Genomic DNA, 19,324 nt, shown 5'->3' with positions numbered 1-19,324 from the left:
TTTAACATCATTTCCTCGCTTTCATTTATATTTGTCACGTTTTTTGTATCTGCCCCTGAATATATTTCATTTTCATAATTTTTTTCTTACTTTTCGTTTTATTCATTTTTTTGTATTATTTATTATTATTTTTCATTTCGGGGCTGGAGGCGAAGGCCCCGGGGCGTTGGAGGCGCTGGAGGCTCCGGGGGCGTTGGGAGCGCTGGGGGCGAAGGCCCCGGGGAGTCGGAGGTGCACAAAACGTAATTTGTAATTAACTAAATTTTGATTTCACCATTATATAGCATCGCATTCAAAGATAAACTTTTTGTCGCTGGTGGAAATGACTATAATACTTCTTCTGGTTTAGACAGAGTCGAATATTACGATCCGAATGCAAATGTGTGGACAGCATTCACCAAACTACCGAAACCTGCAGAAGGAATCAGTCTCTGCTGCTTTCAAAACACACTGCTTAGCATGAGTGAGATTTTTTACAACTTGAGTTGAATTTATGGGTCTTAAATGTAGAATTAATATATTGTTTTGATTTCAGGTGGATACGATGGAAAAAGTAATTTAAGCGATGTTTGGGAATACGATGAGACGAACAAATCTTGGAAAGCTTCAACAAGTCTAAGTGGAGCGAGATCTTATGCAGTTACACATGTCATTCCATATGATTCGATTATTTGATCGACTGCAGTTTTTTGTATTATTTGTAAATAAATGTAACATGAAATAATCATTAAATGTACTTTTTTTGTAATATTTAAATTTTTAATGTATACAAATGTTTGAATAAATACATAATATGCAACAACTTCTCGAAATATATTTTATTTTTCTGTGACTATTTAATGTTTATTTACATAAATAAATAATATTATCTAGACAAAAACATATACATATGTACATATATTTTATATAGAAATTAATTCTTATAATTTTTCTTGTTTAAATAATACGACTTTAAATTTCTAAAATTAATTCGAATATTTCTTTAAATTTTAGCACATAAAAATCAAATCAGTGGCTGTCAAATATTTTTCACACGTTTCGTCGATTAAATAATACTTTTCATCGAATTCTCAACTTTTCCGTTATTTTCCATTATTCATTAAGTGATATTTACTGAATAATTTTAATCACCGACTCTCAAACTTTTCATAATTATAACTTTTATTTAAAAATGAAGATGAATTTCAAAGAAACAGCGTGAATTAGTAACCAACATACATATATGTTTTTGCAATTTGCTACATTCCAACGGTTTCAAATGATTTTTAAGGTTTCTCAAATGCTTTTACATTTTTATTCTGTTATATCATGGTTTTTAGCGGTTTTTATTGTATCGTGAAATCTTCTAGTATTGACAACTTTTATGAGAAATAATCAATATGTTAATGTCAGTGGCTCTGAAATTTTTATTTTATTAATTTCATTCAAAGCTGCACATGTATGTAAAAAGAACGCCAAAGTAGATGCGAGGATATTCACATTAAAAATGGTGGGCCATAGATTACTTTTCGTGATCAGTAAATGTAAAAAAATTCACAAAGCAATGTACATACATATATTTCGAAATAAAGGATTTTGATTAAAAATTACATTTGTGCAGTTTTTCTTCAGTGTGAGATTTCATATGAACTTATGGGATAATCTTGAATGTGTAGTGAATGACTGAACAAAAGCCTCATTTCAACTGTATCTCCTTGGTGTGAGTTTTTATATGCCTAATTAAGGTAGACTTACGAGTAAATGAAACCAAACAAACTTTACATCGGTATGATTTTATTCCTTTGTGGGAATTTATATGACCTATTAGGTTATGCTTCTGAGTGAACGTCTTTGAACAAATATCGCAATCGAACAGTCTCTCCCCGCTGTGAGATTTTACATGCCGTTTGAGGCTAAACTTATGAGTGAATGACATCAGACAAACTTCGCAACGATACGGTTTCGTGTCATTGTGTGATTTCAAATGAACCACTAGGCTTTGCCTTAATATGAAATACTTTGGACAGATATTGCATTTGAACGTTGTCTCCTCGGAGTGAGTTTTTAAGTGCTGATATAAAGAAGACCTATGACTAAATGAAACAAGACAAACTTCACATTGGTACGGTTTTATCCCGTCGTGAGAATGTATGTGCTCAACATGGCTAGCTTTAGAAGTGAACAATTTAGAACACACTATGCATTTGTACGATTTCACACCAGTGTGAGAGTTCATATGAGCCGCTAGGTTATGTTTCTGAGCGAACGACTTTGAACAAATATTGCATTTGAACGGTCTCTCCCCGGTGTGAGATTTTACATGTTGCTTGAGGCTAGATTTATAGCTAAATGAATTCAAACAAATTTCGCAATGGTATGATTTTATAACTTTGTGAGATTTCATATGAACCTTTAGGCTATGCTTCGAAGTGAACGACATTAAACAGATATGGCATTTGAACAGTTTCTCGACATTGTGAATCATAGCATGTCGCTTAAGGTTTTTCCTGTAAGTGAATGAACTCGAACAAACTTCACATTGGTATGGTTTTATCCCTGTGTGAGAATTCATATGCTCCACAAGGATGGCTTTAGAAGTAAACAATTTAGGACACAATTCGCATTTGAACCGTTTCTCCTTGGTGTGAGTTATAACATGTCTACTTAAGGTGGATCTATGAGAAAACGAAATCAAACAAACTTCACATTGGTACGGTTTTATCCCTCTGTGAGAATTTATATGCTCCTCGAGGGTATTTTTAGTAGTGAACAATTTAGAGCAAATGTCACATTTGTGTGGGTTTTCTTGCGTGGATTTTCCTTCAGGTATCTGCAAAATAAAACGACGATTATAAATTATGAGTACATATTTTTTACGCTTAAGCGTTAGATTGCGCTTTTTCCTGACATTTTCTATTAACATGGCGTGTTTCTCCTTGGTGTGAATTATAGCATGTCTACTTAAGGAAGATCTATGAGCAAACGAAATCAAACAAAATTTGCATCGGTATGGTTTTATCCCTGTGTGAGAATTCATATGCTCCATGAGGCTAGTTTTAGTAGTGAACAATATAGAACAAATTTCACATCTGTGTGGGTTTTCCTGTGTGGATTTTCCTTCAAGTATCTGCAAAATATAACTACGATTATACGATGAATTATAAGCATATTCACATTTGTTACGCTTAAGCGTTAAATTGCGATTTTTTCCTGACATTATCATTTTCTATTAATAAGGCGTTTTGCTTTGAATGGTCTCTTTGCAAAGACTCTTTTCCCGAATTGCTTGATTCGGATTTATTGATTCCATCATCAACGGCCGGTTGACAGACATTTGCTGTTGAATTAATACCGATATCATCTTCCCAAATTAAATCGTCCAACAAAATTTCTTCATTTTTGATATCTAAAATCTCGGCCAGCCGTCGTTTCTGTGTTTCTTCACTCTGAATACACATGTTTCTAAAGTTTCTTAACAATCCAAGATTGTTTTTACATAAAAGACATATCGTATCTGGCAACAGATCATCATTATTAACCTGTAAAATAAAAATGGTAATGAGTGTGTTGTGTTAACGATTCAGTTGTTAAAAGTATGTATTTGTAACCGACTTGTAGCTGACAGCAGGCCAAAATGCGTTGAACCTGTGAATGAGGATAGTCGTGGATGGAGACGGAGGACTCGACTGGAGCAGAACAGAGACAAAGTCTACATTCCATAATTCAGATAATTATTCGCTAGTTGGAACAAGTTATATGCAAACGTCAATTGATAACACAACTGTCAGAAAATAGTAGTTGATATTTGGTCTAAATTTAACAGTTTACCGCTATGTACCCTAAATGTAAAAATATATTAGTTCTTCATTGCTTTTTTTAACATCATTTCCTCGCTTTCATTTATACGTCATGTTTTTTTATCTGCCCCTGAATTCAGCCTCTTTGTTATTTACTTTTTAGTGCGTCATTCAAGAATCGTTATTTCATCTGTCTGATTTAGAATATAAAAACTAAAATTAGCTTCAGTCCGTTTTAATCAGGGCTGTGCAGTCGGAGCATTTAAAGCGAAGTTGGAGTCGTGAAATAACTGACTCCGACTTCGTTTTATTATTTTCTTTATTACGGTGTGTATAGGATTGTCAGACGTTCCGATTAATCGGGATTGTCACCAGTTTTAAGTATCGTATCTCGGTGTTCCGAACAAACCTCTCGAGACACCCAAATGTCCCGGTTTACTACTTTTTAAATTCCTACAGAAGCTCAGAATTAAGAAATATGTAAATATGTATATATAAACAAAAAGTCGATTACTGGATAAGACAGTTTGGTACACACTGCAGCAATATTATGCAGCAACGTTTAAAGATTCCAAAATTGCCACATAATATTCTTCGATCAAAGCAGAAACAACTTCTTTGGTAAATCAAGTTTTAGAAAAATACTCGTCGAGATTTAGTCTAAATTTAACGCAGTTTATAGCTATATAGCTATAAACTGCTCTATTATTTTGGGAAAAGATGTAAGTATAACATACCAAATTAAGAATTGAAATTTGGAGTATATACTCCAAATTTCTTTACAGTTTTAATTGAAGTTGATGCTATGAAACATTAAATAATACTTGTATGAATAATAAACGTAAAGTATGTATTCGTAGTTATCATCTTTAAAATCACAAAATTCTAAATTTAAATCGAAATTATAGATACATATGTATATATATTTCTAACATTGTTTAAGAAAAATAAAATACTGTAGAAATTTCTATATTCTTTATACCGATCGTTATACTCGTTTCTTGCTACTTTCCTCGTATTCAACGATTGCTTCAGAAAGATTTTGAACATCTAGATTTGTTTTTCAATTATGGACATATTATAACTGGAGCCTGAGGGGGCCGTGTATTGTTCAAAGGTTGTAAATGCATTGTTAAAGGTTTGCCGAACAATGGATAGCACTGTGACTATCCTACCTCTAATTATAACTAGAGGTAGGATAGCCAAGGTGCCGCTTATTGTTCAATTGTTGTAAATGCTTTGTAAAAAAGGTTCGGCAAACCTTTAACAATGCATTTACAACATTTGAACAATGAACGGCACCTTGGTTATCCGGGCTTTAATTATAACAAGGTTTTTAGTTTTTAACTTTAAGTTTTGGAAATGGTCGTGTAAAACCGAGTTTGGTTCAAACTAGTGGTGTTTGCACAATACTTATATATACATAAGTATATCTGCTTCCATTTATGATCAGTAGTCGCCGGTGAGTGTTATTTGCGGTCGCTTGTGTTGTCATTCTATTTATATATGTATGTATGTATATACAGACCCATGACAGGATGTTCTTACCGCTAGCGTAATTTGCGAAACTTGTGACAAATTTGACAAACATGTGGGAAACACGTGTTTATTTTAGCACTGGTAGATAGATTGAATAGCAACCCACATGTGGTGGTAAAAAAAAACCGAAAATTTTGAAACAGGGGATGAAAGAAACAAAGAATCAGTTCACGGTCAGTTTTCGCCCTGTTAACTTAACAATAACGCTGCGTAAATTAACAATTATTGACTTAAAAATAGAATATTTTGAATATAAGTTGTAAATTAATATTATTGTGTTTTTACGTTCGCTTTAATATATTTTTTAATTTTAATTTAAAAACTTTTTTTTTGAAATGGCTCCAAAAAAAAACCATTTCAGAAGATGTGAAAGTGGCCATTGCAACGCTTATTTGTGAAAAGACGTATAGTTACAGACAAATTGCAAAAAAATTTCATGTTTCTCACCCTACGGTAGCCCATATTGCACAATCGGTGCAATCGGGGGTTTCTCCAACTGCTACATTATACCACAAATGTGGGGGTAAACGAAAAACCACACCGCGAACGGATCGAAAAATCATCACCGTAGCTTTGGAGAACCGTAAGGTGCCTAATAAAGGCATTCAAGCTATTCTGAACGAAGAGGGAATCGATATTTCCACAAGAACGTTGCAACGCAGACTTCGCGAAGTTAATGTCAAGAGCCGAACTCCCGTAAAAAATCAAAAAACGAGTTTTACGCTAGTGGTAAGAACATCCTGTCATGGGTCTGTTAATATGTATAAATATATATATATTTTTTTTCTATTTTTGTAATTCTTAAGTATTTCGATTTCGTAATAATAAATTCATTTCCCACAATGATTTATTCATATATTTATAATATTGTAATGTCATTCAAATTGCAGATTATATCAATTAAAAAAAAAATCATGAACTTCGTTTATGGCTGTGATATCATTTGAAATGTGCCTATATTTTGAATTAAAAAACGTAACAATATCGAACTGGTCTCTGATTGGTCGAAACGATCCGGTCGATCTGTGATTGGTCGAGATTTTAAAGCGGCGGGAAATTTATATCGCACTTTTTTCTTAACAATTACTGACCAATTCCGATTGCTGGTACATATTATGTTCAAGTGAATGTCACGGGACACTTGAATTTGATAAGATATTATCATTTCGAATACGTTCTTCATGTTATATTGATTTAGTTTATGTATGTAGGTATATATTATATATGAAATATGTACATATCAGTATTTTTTCATTAGATATTTCTTTTTTTATAGATTTTAATTGAATTATATTCAGTACTGATTCGTAATCAAATATTATAATTATGTGTTTTTATAAAACGTACTTACGTATATCTGTGTATTTTAGAGATAATTTGAACAAGGTTAATCCTACAGTATTATTTAACACTTCTTATCAGTAAACGCTAATCATTACGTTGTATTTTTACTTTTTTTTTTATTAATTTATGAGAAGATACTTAAATTTGAATGTATGTAACTATAGATTTAAATTTTAAATTCACTTTTCATTAGTAAAATCTTCTAATATCTCTTATTAATATACCGATTAAACCATTTAAATCTATGCGTATATACCGAGTGCAATTTTTGACTATCACATACTCGAATTTTGTAAACAAACTACTTCTACGATATCTATAATCTTATATGAAAAATATAAGTACTAAAGATAAAACATTGAGTGAATATGTACGTTAATGATGCCATAGAAGAATTGCACACACATTAGCATTCATGATTTATACTTTCAACGTAATTCTATTCAATCACAAATGTGACCTCGAATAAATAATTTCACAGACAAATAAACAATGACCTCGTTCTGTTTGTATTAATATTTTTGATATATAATACCTTGTATTCTCATCATTGATTAATCAGTTCACATTATTAAGCTGTATTTTGTTTGTTTTTTTAGCTTACAATGGCAAAATCTACAACTGTGAAGTTAAACGACGGAAGGGAAATTCCCGTCCTAGGACTGGGAACGTATGCGGTGAGTTTCTTGTATTGTTATAATTATACTGAAGATTAAATCTTAAACAAATCTATAATGTATTACATGATTCTTACACAAAGCTGAACTTCGATTTATCCGAAGATGCTACGGAACTTTTAATACGGCCTGATTCGACTTCATCGGACGACGTAAGAAATTGTAACGGCATAATAGAGGGGGCCGGGTCTATTGTAAATAATAAAAGTCGTCTATATATGTGCTGACATTAACTCATAATGTGTGCAAAATTGCATGAAATATTATAAAATGTTCAAATATAGTGCATGATTCACGATTAATCTGCACGACGATCAGAAAAATTTAACAAAAAGCTTTGTATGTGAAAGGTTGTTTTCAATTTGAGGTTAACTATGATTTTTGTTTGCGTATAGAGACAGGGAAAATCTGATGAGTGTAGACTGTCTGTAGAATCGGCTATTTCCTGCGGGTATAGACACATTGATACGGCCTCGTTTTATAACAACGAGGATGAAGTTGGACTCGGAATCAATAACATGATCAAAGAAGGTGTCGTCACTAGAGAAGAAGTCTTTTTAACAACAAAGGTATGCAAACGTGATACGATTTGTTTGTTTTCGCATGTGAAATATACTTTAATTCATATTGTTCATATGCAGTTGTGGAACGATCAACACGAGGAAGCCAAAGTAGTACCAGCTCTTGAAGAGTCTCTGAAGAAATTGGGTCTGTCTTATGTTGATTTATATCTCATCCATTGGCCACTGGCTACTAATGTAAGTTGAAATATCACCTTCTTTCATACTAGTTCAATTGTATCATCCATTGTCATGGTAGCAATTTTTATATACTCATTAATACTACTGGTATACATATACATACATTTTCATTTTTAAATAATTTAATAGTGTCGTATTAAAAATAAGTAATAGTAAAAGGGCTGCTGAGTGCGATATTTGAAATCATCAATGGAGTATTTGCAAGGCTAGGCGATGACGATGACGATGTAATGTTGGAGCAAGTAGGAAACCTGTTCATCCAAACCAAAAAAAAACGTACGTGCAGCAGAATAGACTAGTAGTTGGCATATAATGCTTTGAACAAAGTGGTCACGGGTTCAAATCCCACTGGTTTTTGCTGGCCGGATCTTGGATTTGTGACTCCAGGTTGATTGTTTCCTATCAGAGTTTGCCAATTTATCTGATTTTCATAGAAACGGTTCCAAAAACTTGGCAACCTTTACCCATTTCTCGCAATTTTTGAGTTTTCAGCAATTTCGTATTTCGCTGAATTGTATAAAATGCTGCAAATTTACAAATTTGACCATATACGTATGTCTCTATGGATGTTAATAGATATTTATTTATTTTTTTACATATATACCAGGAAGGCCTTACAGGTAAACCTCAATGAGCCTTCCTGGCCAATTACAATTACAATGCAGCGTTTTTATTACAAGTCGTTGAATTACGAGACACTGAAAAACTCGCAAATTAACGAGACATCTATGAATTGTACATCAATCATACTTCAAATAGTGGTGACATAGTAGGTAGGAAGGATTTTTAGCCAATTTTTTTTCCGGGAACCGTTTCAACATTGAAATCAGAGAAAATTGGCAAACTCTGTCAGGAAACGATCAACCTGGAGTCACAAATCCAGGTTTGACCAACAGCATACTCTGAAAAATTTATTTTCACTCGAGGCCCGGCCCTGGGATCGAACCCGATGCCTCTCAACGCTAGGCAGAAGCTTAACGACCGAGCTATGCTGCTGGCTATGTATTTACTTTGTATAATAATACTTGTATCAAATGTGCAATGTTTCTGGCCAGGGAGGCGCATTGGGGTTACCTGGTAGGACTTCCTGGGATTAATAGAAAATAAATAAAATTGTTGAACCATTTAAGAATTTCTTATTCAGTTTATGTTAATTTATTTCTAGGCTGATGGATCAAGCAGCGACATTGACTATTTGGAAACATGGAGAGGTATGGAAAAGTGCAAAGAATTGGGCTTGGCCAAGTCGATCGGCGTGTCCAATTTCAACCTGCAGCAGTTGGAGAGGCTGTTAAGCAACTGTAAGGTTATCCCGGTTGTCAATCAAGTCGAGGTATATCGAATTACAATTGCACTCTCACTATGTGACACATTTGGAGTTTTATCATGATGTATTTTTGAAATAGGCGAATCCAAACTTGACCCAGAAGAAGTTGCTTGAATACTGCAAGAGTAAGAAGATAGTCTTGACTGCTTATACACCACTCGGTTCCATGCCCGAAATAAGGGATAGAACAAAAGCACCCCCGGCTCCAACCATGGATGATCCAATTCTGACTGCGATGGCGAAGAAGTACAACAAAGTCACAACTCAAATTGTGTTGCGTTATTTGGTAAAATGATTAATTGACACACTTTAATTTCATATAATATAATACCAGGTGTGATCCTAAATGAAAACTTTTATATTATAGATTGATTGTGGAATGGTTGCAATTCCCAAGTCCGTTACACCTGCCAGGATTGCTCAGAATATTGACATTTTCGATTTCGCTCTGACTCCCGAAGAAGTGAAGAAGATCGACGAGTTCAATGCCGACTTTAGGGTCGTTGCAGTTGCCGTCTGGAAGGACCACAAAAATTTCCCGTTTTAAATGTTGATAATATGTTTGTTTGAATTTAAGATACATATATATGTACCTAAATTTTATAAAATAAAAAATATATTTTATTAAAAATTGATTATTTTTATTTCGCGAGTTATCAAATTATCATAGTTATTCTTATTAAATTATCAGTTGAAAAATTTTAGCACATACATATGTCTTATATGTAACTTTTCAGGTTTACGATGAATATGTTGGGTTTGATATTATAATTTATTTCTGACAGACATACGGACTTGTTCAATTTTATACATAGGTTGATATTTATTTATTAAAAACAGAAACATACAGTATTGCAAGTTTCTATGTTTTATATTTAATTTATACCGAAAAGCCTAACAGCTAACCCCAATGCACCTTTCTGGTCAGAAACATTGTACATTTGATACAAATATTATTAATATTATACAAAGTACATAAATACTTATCAATTAAGAGGGCTGAACACCAGCGCCTTGTCCATACAAACGTATTATACTTCTCCCTTCCTCAATTATGGCACTAGAGAAATTATTTTTTAATATGCTATGGATATCCACCATTGGGATGCATCTATCGTTTTATTTTTTTGTTTAGTTATTTTTTATAGGAGCTAGGAGCCGCCAAACATCTATAAAATCGCCTCTTTTTTACACCCACGAAAAGAGTACAGCGTGCTTATTTAACGGTCGATTTAAAATAAATACGCGCATAGTTGCACAGAAAATATCTTTCTCATACCGATGATGAAATTTTTTTAAAAATTGGTCCAGTTTTGGAGGAGAAAATAGGAGAATACGAAACCTCGATTTTGTCGATTTAAAATACGTATTATCGGGTCGAAGCGAAACTGTCGCATTCACTCAATATATATATTGATATATATTGTCGCATTCACTCAATATATATACCGAAGAAAGGAACGGCAACAAAATTAAGGTTTCGGGTGTACAGCCCTCTTAATATCCACAGATATATTTATGGTAAAATTTGTAAATTTGCAGCATTTTAAAATTCGAGATTGCTGAAAACTCGAGATTTTGCGAGAAAATGGGTAAGGCTGCCAATTTGTTGGAACCGTTTCAATGAAAATCAGATAATTTGGCAAACTCTGATAGGAAACGATCGACCTGGAGTCACAAATATATATAAAGTTACCTACTTTAGGTATATTTTAAAGGGCTTGGTGCAAACGATCGAAAAGCGCCAGACAGATTGAACCACAGATTAACTGGATGGCTGCTTTAAACGCAATTCTCGACTTGACGAATGAAAAATTGCACATCAGATGACGAGTAACCTTTCGATGTGCACAGATGCAATTATTAAAATGGTAATTATTAAAATTGAGATGGATCTTTCTGGCGAGTTTAATAAGGCAAAATTCTGAACTAAAGTATCAGAAGCACAGAACGTATACAGGGTAGGTATGTATGTCGGGACTTCGGGTAGATTTCGCTTAGTGTAAGTGCGAGCAGTGCGCACGCATAAGGTACACGTGTCGTTAATCTGTGGTCCAGTCTGTCTGGCGCTTTTCGATCGTTTGCACCGCATCGATTTTAAATTATTCAAATAACCAATACACTTGTTTGTCAAGATATTTTATTAAAGATTGCCGACTTATCAATAATGTAGAAAATAGAAATAGATCATGTAGACAAATCTGATTTACAAAATTATATCACAGTTTAATCGTCAAAATGCAAGTCATTCAGCTAAGTACATAGAATTTTGATTAAATACTTATCTCATTTGGTTAATAAACACTTCAGATATTATGACGTAATTAGAATATTCCATGAGAATCTACAAAGTCAAGCGATATATGTAAAGTTGAGTAAACGTTCACATTTAAAATGTCACGATGGCATTGCAGAATTTCAAAAAATAAATCAACATTTTGCATCTCATTCATTAATTATCTTTCTATTGTGTTAGCATGTATAAACTATACATTCGTCGTTATCGTACTTGATCACAAATTGTTATACTTATCTGAGATAAAGCCTCGGTATCGATGTATAAATAGTTACGTTCGATCAATTCTAGTCATTCATTGATCGTAACTTAAACAGTTTGCCTTATTCAATTCAATCTAACTACAATTTATTAATACAAGATGGTTAAATCTATGACATTGAAGATGAACGACGGACGTGAAATACCTGTCATAGGACTCGGAACATATACGGTGAGATTAATATCTTCTATATTCAAGTTTTTACTAAATTTGTGCGCTGATTGACTTAGAGATTCGTCTGCAGACAGTCGGTCAACAATTCTCAACCAATTTATATGAGTTCAAAACTGGTTTGCTTCATGTAATTATTATTTATGTTCATGTACAGAGTCAAGGGAAGACCGATGAGTGTAGACTGTCTGTGGAAACGGCTATTTCCTGTGGGTATAGACACATTGATGCAGCCGCAATTTATAAGAACGAGGATGAAGTTGGACAAGGGATCAATAATATGATCAAAAAAGGTGTCGTTACTAGAGGTGAAATCTTTTTAGCTACAAAGGTATGCAGTATTATCATGATTCGTTTGCTTTTATATGTGAAATATATTTTAATTCAGATTTTATATACATGTGTAGTTGTGGAATGATCAACATGAAGAACAAAAGGTAGTACCAGCTTTGAAAGCATCTCTGAAGAGATTGGGTCTTTCCTATGTCGATTTATATCTCGTCCATTTTCCACTCGCTATCAATGTAAGTTAAAATTGTCATCGTCGGATTTTTTTAGGTTGTGGCTATTTGCAGGTACTATATCTGCGACAGGCACAAAGCCACAACCTTTTTTTTAATGTACCAGATGCACATTTTTAAATATTAAAATATTACAAAGTTTGAATTCTAACCACTGGTTATTATATTTAAAATTAACGTTTTTAATGCTAAAAGAACACTATTATGGGCATACTATTATTCTTCGAGTTATAAAATGTCATCTTCTGGTACATATGCATGTAAACATTGTAAACTACTCAATTTTTGAAGTGAAGTACTTTTTATTTAGTTTATACAAAATTTCTCTGTAGGCTGATGGATCACACAGCGACGTAGACTATTTGGAAACATGGAGAGGTATGGAAAAGTGCAAAGAATTGGGCTTGGCCAAGTCGATCGGCGTGTCCAATTTCAACCCGCAACAGTTGGAGAGGCTGTTGAACAACTGCAAAGTCATCCCGGCTGTTAATCAAGTCGAGGTATATAAGGATACAATTAAACTAGTAATATGTGATACACTGGGTATATTATTATGACGTATTTTCTCACTAGGCCCATCCAAATTTGACGCAGAAGAAGATCATCGAGTACTGTAAGAGTAAAAATATAGTCTTGACCGCTTGGTCGCCATTCGGAGCTATGCCTGAAATTAGGGATAGGACGCGTGCACCACCAGCTCCGAAGATAGATGATCCAATTCTGACTGTGATGGCGAAGAAGTACAACAAAACCACAACTCAAATTGTGTTGCGCTATCTGGTAAACCGATCAGCTTGTATATATATACATATATATTTACATTTCACATACTACACTTGATTCCAGATACTATGTATATGTTTTGTCAATTAACAACTCTAAGAGCAAGTCTAGTTTAGCCGTCACATTATAATCAGATACTCACATATGTTATAATATAATTCATATTAATAGCATGAAGCAAATTACTCTTTAATGATTGAGAAAGTGCAAAAATCATTTCATCGTTTCCTGTATTGGAAAGAGTATGGGTATTACCCATATCTCTAACCTACTCATTTCCTTTTGGGCATGCTTGGGTATAGTTCCCTTGAACTTCTCATTAATTCTTGTTGTAAATGTCTTTTTAAGATACGTGTTACGGTATCCTGATGACATCACTGTTGAGTTTCGTTCGTTTTACGATCGAGCGATGAACTCTTTCTTCTGGAATGGTCGAAGGGGACGTTGCCATGGGGCTATGCATGTTTGTACAGGATCGATGATGAGATCACTGGTTTTGATTCGTAATAGCATAAGTTGTGCTAGATTCCTACAACATCATCATTTGATGGCTGTACCTCTTGCTCGCACAGTTATTTATCAGATGGCTTCTATTCCAAGAGCTATCTTATTTCTCAATGAAATCGTTGCTGCTGTGCCTAAATGTGATATTTTCCACCTCAGTCAGCGTAGGTTATCAGAGATTATTTTAACCTATATATCTGGTAGCCTGCGCTCATCATTATTTTATAATTGTATGCGATGAATGAGTGAAATTATGATCTCAATGAGTGAAATTATGATATTTACGGCTGATTCTTGCATTTACATATGTATGTATATTGGTGTTGGCTGTGGATGCAAGACATTCCCTACTATGTATTCTGTTAATTGATATTTAGGAATATGCATTGGGGATTCCTGTAGTAAATTAATTAATTTTTAATTAGACAATTAATATATTTTTATGATATATTTTTATTGTATATAGATTGATTGCGGAATGGCTCCACTTCCAAAGTCGATCACACCCACCAGGATAGCTCAGAACATTGACGTTTTCGATTTTGCTCTGACTCCCGAAGAAGTGAAGAAGATCGACGAGTTCAACACTGGCTTTAGAGTTCATAAGGAACACGAAGAGCTCTGGAAGGACCACAAACATTATCCATTTTAAACATTGACCATTTATGACCTTAAATTAAGCTCATATAAAATGCTCGATTCATTTTGAGACGTGTATAAATAAAAAACATTTCTTTAAAAATTGATCATTCTTTTATTTCACGTCGGAAATAGTGTTACAATTATGGCTTTCTTGTTAAATTTAATATAATAATATTTCACACACAGGAAGATTGACATTTGGGATACAATTGAGTACATATGTTTGAAATTCATCAGACGGATTTAATAATCAAAAGTGGAGGAACTTACTGATATAGAAAAAAAAACTTATAGCAGAAGTTTAACCCTTACCAAATTCGCACTTGAATGTTATCTGAGCGGTTTTGGCATTCAACATTGAGCTTGTGAGTGATACAAAGTTTTTGAAATGCCAGCGGAGCTCAAATATGGAGTGAGTGAATCGTTAAAGACCACTACCGATATTGTAAGCTCGACGCAGCTTTTATAAAGTTCAAGATATTGATCATAACACTGTCAAATGCCGTCAACAATCAGCGAAAGCATTGTATCTTGAGGTAAAAAATAATAGGAAGCCGCCATGTCTGTTAGTTTGCACGAGGATTCACTGGGACTTTTATGTACATAAATATACACATATAATAAGTACAAATTACTAGGTTTTCATTCAAGCTAATGAAGATGTTGCATATGAAGACATAGTTCATATTATAATAATAAATTAAATTCACTTATCCTAATTACAAACTTGAAATGTTCTTGGAAACAATCTATTTACAATATATTGTACATATAAATATGCATATATATACAGAGTGGGATAACGAAGACAGAATACTATATGTTGAATCGCCCCCAAATAAGTTTACACTCAAAGTATTTGTACCATTTTTGCGCCAAGAAATTCCTTTATTCATCTTTAGCACTGTGATGGATAGCGAGTGACCAGGACTTATATTTTATTTAATATCTCCAAATATATTGAATGCAGGGTCTTCATATTTTATGTATTCCTCATCAAAACCTCTATGATTCGAATTATGTCATAACGAAATAAAAATTCACTCAACGGCCAGTGTGAGAATGACATCTGCCTTTGAATGACTGTTTCAACAGCTATTTTATTCATTTATTGCACTTATTTTGTATTATTCGACATTTAATACATGATAAAATGATATTTATAGTTAATAAGAATAATTAACCTCACAGATTTTGCATTATTTCAACTTAAATCTCATATTTATAATTGGACGCTTGGCGTCCAGCACAGTGGTTACCGGAATTTTTTAGAACAGAAAGGCAAATGTTAACATAATATTTTGTTTTATATAATTTTTCAAATTAAATCAATTCATTATACAATTTTGAACATATGTAGAATTATGACTTTCATATTCAATACACATGATTTCTTTAAAATTATGATTTGAATAATTGGATCTTATAAATATATATATTCTTAGAAGGATCTGATATGCACTTCTGTCTTCGTTAGGCCACCGTGTAAAAACAACAAAAAAAAACGACGAGAGTATCGTTTGATTTACATTAAAACGCAAACACACGACTTAAGACAACAGCACAGTACGGACAAGACTATTTCTATTCATAGTATACAGCAGCGCATGCACTCGCTACTATGACGTCACGTCGTGCGTGAATATTTCCTCATTGGCTAAAGAAAACCGGGTTGGCTTGATACATGTACTGCTGTATAGTATGAATAGATTTTGTCGGCTACTGCTGTTACGTCCATATTATGGAATGTAGAATGTACCAAAGAATACTTTTACGTGCCATTGCCGGGCTGTGCTGTGCTAGTATGTAGACAATACTATGTACAGAGACATTGAAAACTATTTTAAATTTATTGCTAACGATAAAGAGTGAAAATTTATTTTGTACATCACAGTCGAATAATGCTAAAAATAAATATTTATCACTATTATTATTAATTTAAGATAACATTTACAGGTAGAAAAGTTGCACACATATTCGGATGAACGTGAATTTTCCTATTCAAATATTCAGTCTGTTTCGTGTAACGTTGTTCGTAATTTGCTATTAAAAAATAATAAAAAAAAAAAACACTTAGAACGCTTTCTTGCCGTGGTTCGGAAATACGAAATCCTTGATGTAACTGAACAACGACAGGAGACCGTATTTCTTGTCTTTCCTAGAGAAGTAATTGACTAGTACGTCGTTGTCGCCTACAATCAAACAGTTAGTACAGTTAATACGGTATTAAATACATACATATGAGTTTGATGACATCGCATTATACATACCCAATAATGGTTTACTTTCATTCGTCATTGGTAAAACATTATCGTTGGCCGATAGCGACACGAATAGCGCAAACGGCACCATCCAAAGACACAATGTAAAGTAAGAGAGTACCTGAAATATAAGTAAGTACATACATATATGAAGATATCGTCGTTTAAACAGTAATTAATGTTTAAAATCTAATAAAAAATTGAATAAAATTACTTCTGAGAATGGAAAGTACGTATTTCCAAAGTATTGGAAGGCTAAGTAGTGATTTACTATTAAGAGCATCACGGCAACGATGAACGCCGGACTCAACGGTATAACGTACGGAAACCCACGCAGTATAAATGCGTGACACGATTGCGCCAACAGTCCGAATGTGATCATGAACCAGGGCAGATCTTCGACGAATGCTAGTCCGCAGTAAAGTGAACTTGATATCTGAAAAAAAAAGCAATTTAGAAATGTCGAATTCAATACAGAATTGATTGAATACTATATGAATGTAGTTTCACTCACTATAACCATCCAAGTGATGCACTTCTTGGCTACGACTGTATACTCTTCAACTAATTCTGCCATGTAATATAAGCCGGCAGCTGAAAATTAAAAAGCAAACACATGATTTAGATAATTAACCGTTTGCCCGCGGTCGTCTTCTATGGAAGCTTTGGGCGACAAGTCTGTAGCGCGGCTGTCTTCCATAGAATTTCTGAACTTTGCACGGGATTTTGAGGCTTATATGCGCCTATTTCAACTGTTTTAAGGTTCAAAATTGGTTGAATATATTATTGAGTTGAATGCCATCTATTCAATTTGCTTAAAATGAATGTATACCAGTCAAAAATTAGTTTTTTGTGGAACCATACTGAAACCTCTTCTATGTGACGTCACGTCTACATACAATTATAAAGAATGATTATTTGACAATTAATCCAAAACTACGAGATATATTATTTATTTTATTGTTTAAAATAATACTTTATGTGTTAATTAACATATCTGGTTACTTGAGTAAATATTAAAATCTGTATTTAAGGTCGAAAACTCGATTGCCAAATTCGCGAAAAAGGTGCCGCGTACAGGGCTTCTTCGCTATATTTATTGCCGCGGGTGTTGACTTTGATTGTGAGAAATGGAACAATTTATATAAAAATCGTACAGTCTGCATGCAATAGTTTAAACACAATATATCGATATTTCAATTAATACAGGATGCGATGGAAACAATCTGACGATTAGTATCTTAAACATGAACGGTTGTGATGAAATGTTAATATTCTCTAGCTAGATAAAAGCAAACTATATAGGATGGGATTATGTTTTAAAGAAATTTTTTGAAGATATTATCAAAGAGAAATTGCTTCAGTGCTCAAACAGCATATAAATAAAATAAACAGCGATGTGCCAAGTACGCAATTTGGAGGTTAAGTGAGCTGACCGATGGAGACGGTGACGAAAGCGATTTGCAACAGCGTCGCCGCTAGGCTCATGATGTAAAGAAACCACATCTCGACGAAGAAACCGCTGGAACGGTAGTTTTACACTGACAATGACACTGACAGTCCCAAATCAAGGGTGACAGCTACACCGAAGTTGCCACACTGCGACGTATGAGCTGCCCTCACTAAAATAACGTTAAAAAAATAATTTACTTTTTGATTCATGATCATATTTTGAAGTCCATAATGTTGAAATGATTTGCTATGAGAGAAAAGCATACATTATTCAAATCAAAGTGCTCATAATTTCTGGTTTTACCAGTTTAAAAAAAAAGGTCTTAATTTTGACATTAGTAAGATATAACCAGGTATTGTGAAATATAATCAGTTTGCGATTACATACATCAGGTTGCTATTTGTTGGAAGCCCCTATAAAAAGCTCAGATGAGTTTTAATGAAGCTATTTATTTTTGAAAAGTATAATTATAAGTTTTGTAAACGCATCAAATGAACTCAGCATGACTGGTTGACCTAAATTCTGGTAGTTGCGATCGCCCAAAAGACAATGTTTGCCATGAAAATCGCGAATACGGAATATTTGGCACTTGAGTTCTCGGTACTATGATCGGTAAAAAGCTCGCAATTTTATCGATTTAAAATTCAGCACACTTCCAATTAACCCTTTTAAACGAAAACAAAAAATAGTGTGGCCAATAATTCTGGTAATTGGATTATTACGCACGTTGCGATCGCCCAAACGACAATGTTTGCCATGAAAATCGCGAATACGGAATATTTAGCACTTGAGCTCTCGGTAGTATGATAGTTATTGTTAGTATGATGGGCTTTTCGGCTGCCAGATGTTCACGTGAAATATAGTACTAACGAGAATTCGAGTGCTAGATGTTCCGTGATCAAGATTTTAGTGACGCGCGCGACATCGCTTTTCTCGGAATAATTCGTTTACCTAATTGAGTACGGTTCGGTGATAACTGGTCACAAAGTCGCTAACATCTCTATAAC

At 33.7% G+C, this 19,324-nt stretch overlaps 4 protein-coding genes across 8 annotated transcripts in view; 2 read left to right on the top strand and 2 right to left on the bottom strand.

The window, feature by feature from the left end:
- Positions 1-10,050, top strand: part of LOC143913036 (aldo-keto reductase AKR2E4-like) — a 37,565-nt gene extending 27,515 nt beyond the window's left edge. Inside the window, exons 1-7 of one of the 4 annotated variants that reach the window (XM_077432545.1) lie at positions 5,228-5,284; positions 7,259-7,336; positions 7,732-7,905; positions 7,978-8,094; positions 9,263-9,430; positions 9,504-9,710; positions 9,792-10,050. In XM_077432545.1, the coding sequence (XP_077288671.1) occupies positions 7,265-7,336; positions 7,732-7,905; positions 7,978-8,094; positions 9,263-9,430; positions 9,504-9,710; positions 9,792-9,971 (918 nt within the window). In that variant the 5' untranslated portion in view covers positions 5,228-5,284; positions 7,259-7,264 and the 3' untranslated portion in view covers positions 9,972-10,050. Of the gene's footprint in view, positions 1-5,227; positions 5,289-7,004; positions 7,169-7,235; positions 7,337-7,731; positions 7,906-7,977; positions 8,095-9,262; positions 9,431-9,503; positions 9,711-9,791 lie in introns of those variants that run through there. The other 3 variants (XM_077432548.1, XM_077432547.1, XM_077432546.1) reach the window with 3 other exon arrangements.
- Positions 809-3,791, bottom strand: LOC143913233 (uncharacterized). Its single transcript, XM_077432903.1, has 4 exons — positions 3,592-3,791; positions 3,195-3,518; positions 2,888-3,106; positions 809-2,809 (listed from the first exon to the last, which is right to left on the bottom strand). Exons 1-4 carry the CDS (start codon positions 3,697-3,699, stop codon positions 1,676-1,678), a joined length of 1,785 nt encoding a protein of 594 aa, XP_077289029.1. The 5' UTR covers positions 3,700-3,791; the 3' UTR covers positions 809-1,675.
- Positions 10,051-11,874: 1,824 nt separating the features above from the next.
- LOC143913289 (aldo-keto reductase AKR2E4-like) lies at positions 11,875-14,707 on the top strand. The gene is made up of 6 exons (XM_077432983.1): positions 11,875-12,153; positions 12,311-12,484; positions 12,561-12,677; positions 13,007-13,174; positions 13,248-13,454; positions 14,428-14,707. The coding sequence occupies exons 1-6, from the start codon at positions 12,082-12,084 to the stop codon at positions 14,611-14,613; spliced, it is 924 nt and encodes a 307-aa protein (XP_077289109.1). The 5' UTR covers positions 11,875-12,081; the 3' UTR covers positions 14,614-14,707.
- On the bottom strand, positions 14,698-18,488 carry LOC143913291 (protein TEX261). Of its 2 annotated transcripts, none has more exons than XM_077432984.1 (5): positions 18,301-18,488; positions 17,379-17,458; positions 17,079-17,300; positions 16,874-16,985; positions 14,698-16,795 (listed from the first exon to the last, which is right to left on the bottom strand). In XM_077432984.1, the coding sequence occupies exons 1-5, from the start codon at positions 18,368-18,370 to the stop codon at positions 16,677-16,679; spliced, it is 603 nt and encodes a 200-aa protein (XP_077289110.1). In that variant the 5' UTR covers positions 18,371-18,488; the 3' UTR covers positions 14,698-16,676. The 2 variants fall into 2 exon arrangements, with proteins under 2 accessions (XP_077289110.1, XP_077289111.1); XM_077432985.1 differs by having other exon boundaries at positions 14,705-16,795; positions 16,889-16,985; positions 17,079-17,292; positions 17,356-17,458; positions 18,301-18,459.
- Positions 18,489-19,324: the final 836 nt, after the last annotated feature.

This window comes from Arctopsyche grandis, chromosome 6, assembly GCF_051622035.1.
Source record: "Arctopsyche grandis isolate Sample6627 chromosome 6, ASM5162203v2, whole genome shotgun sequence".
Lineage (NCBI taxonomy): Eukaryota > Metazoa > Arthropoda > Insecta > Trichoptera > Hydropsychidae > Arctopsyche > Arctopsyche grandis.
The sequence above is the reverse complement of the archived record's forward strand: the minus strand, read 5'-3'. Positions and strand labels throughout refer to the sequence as shown.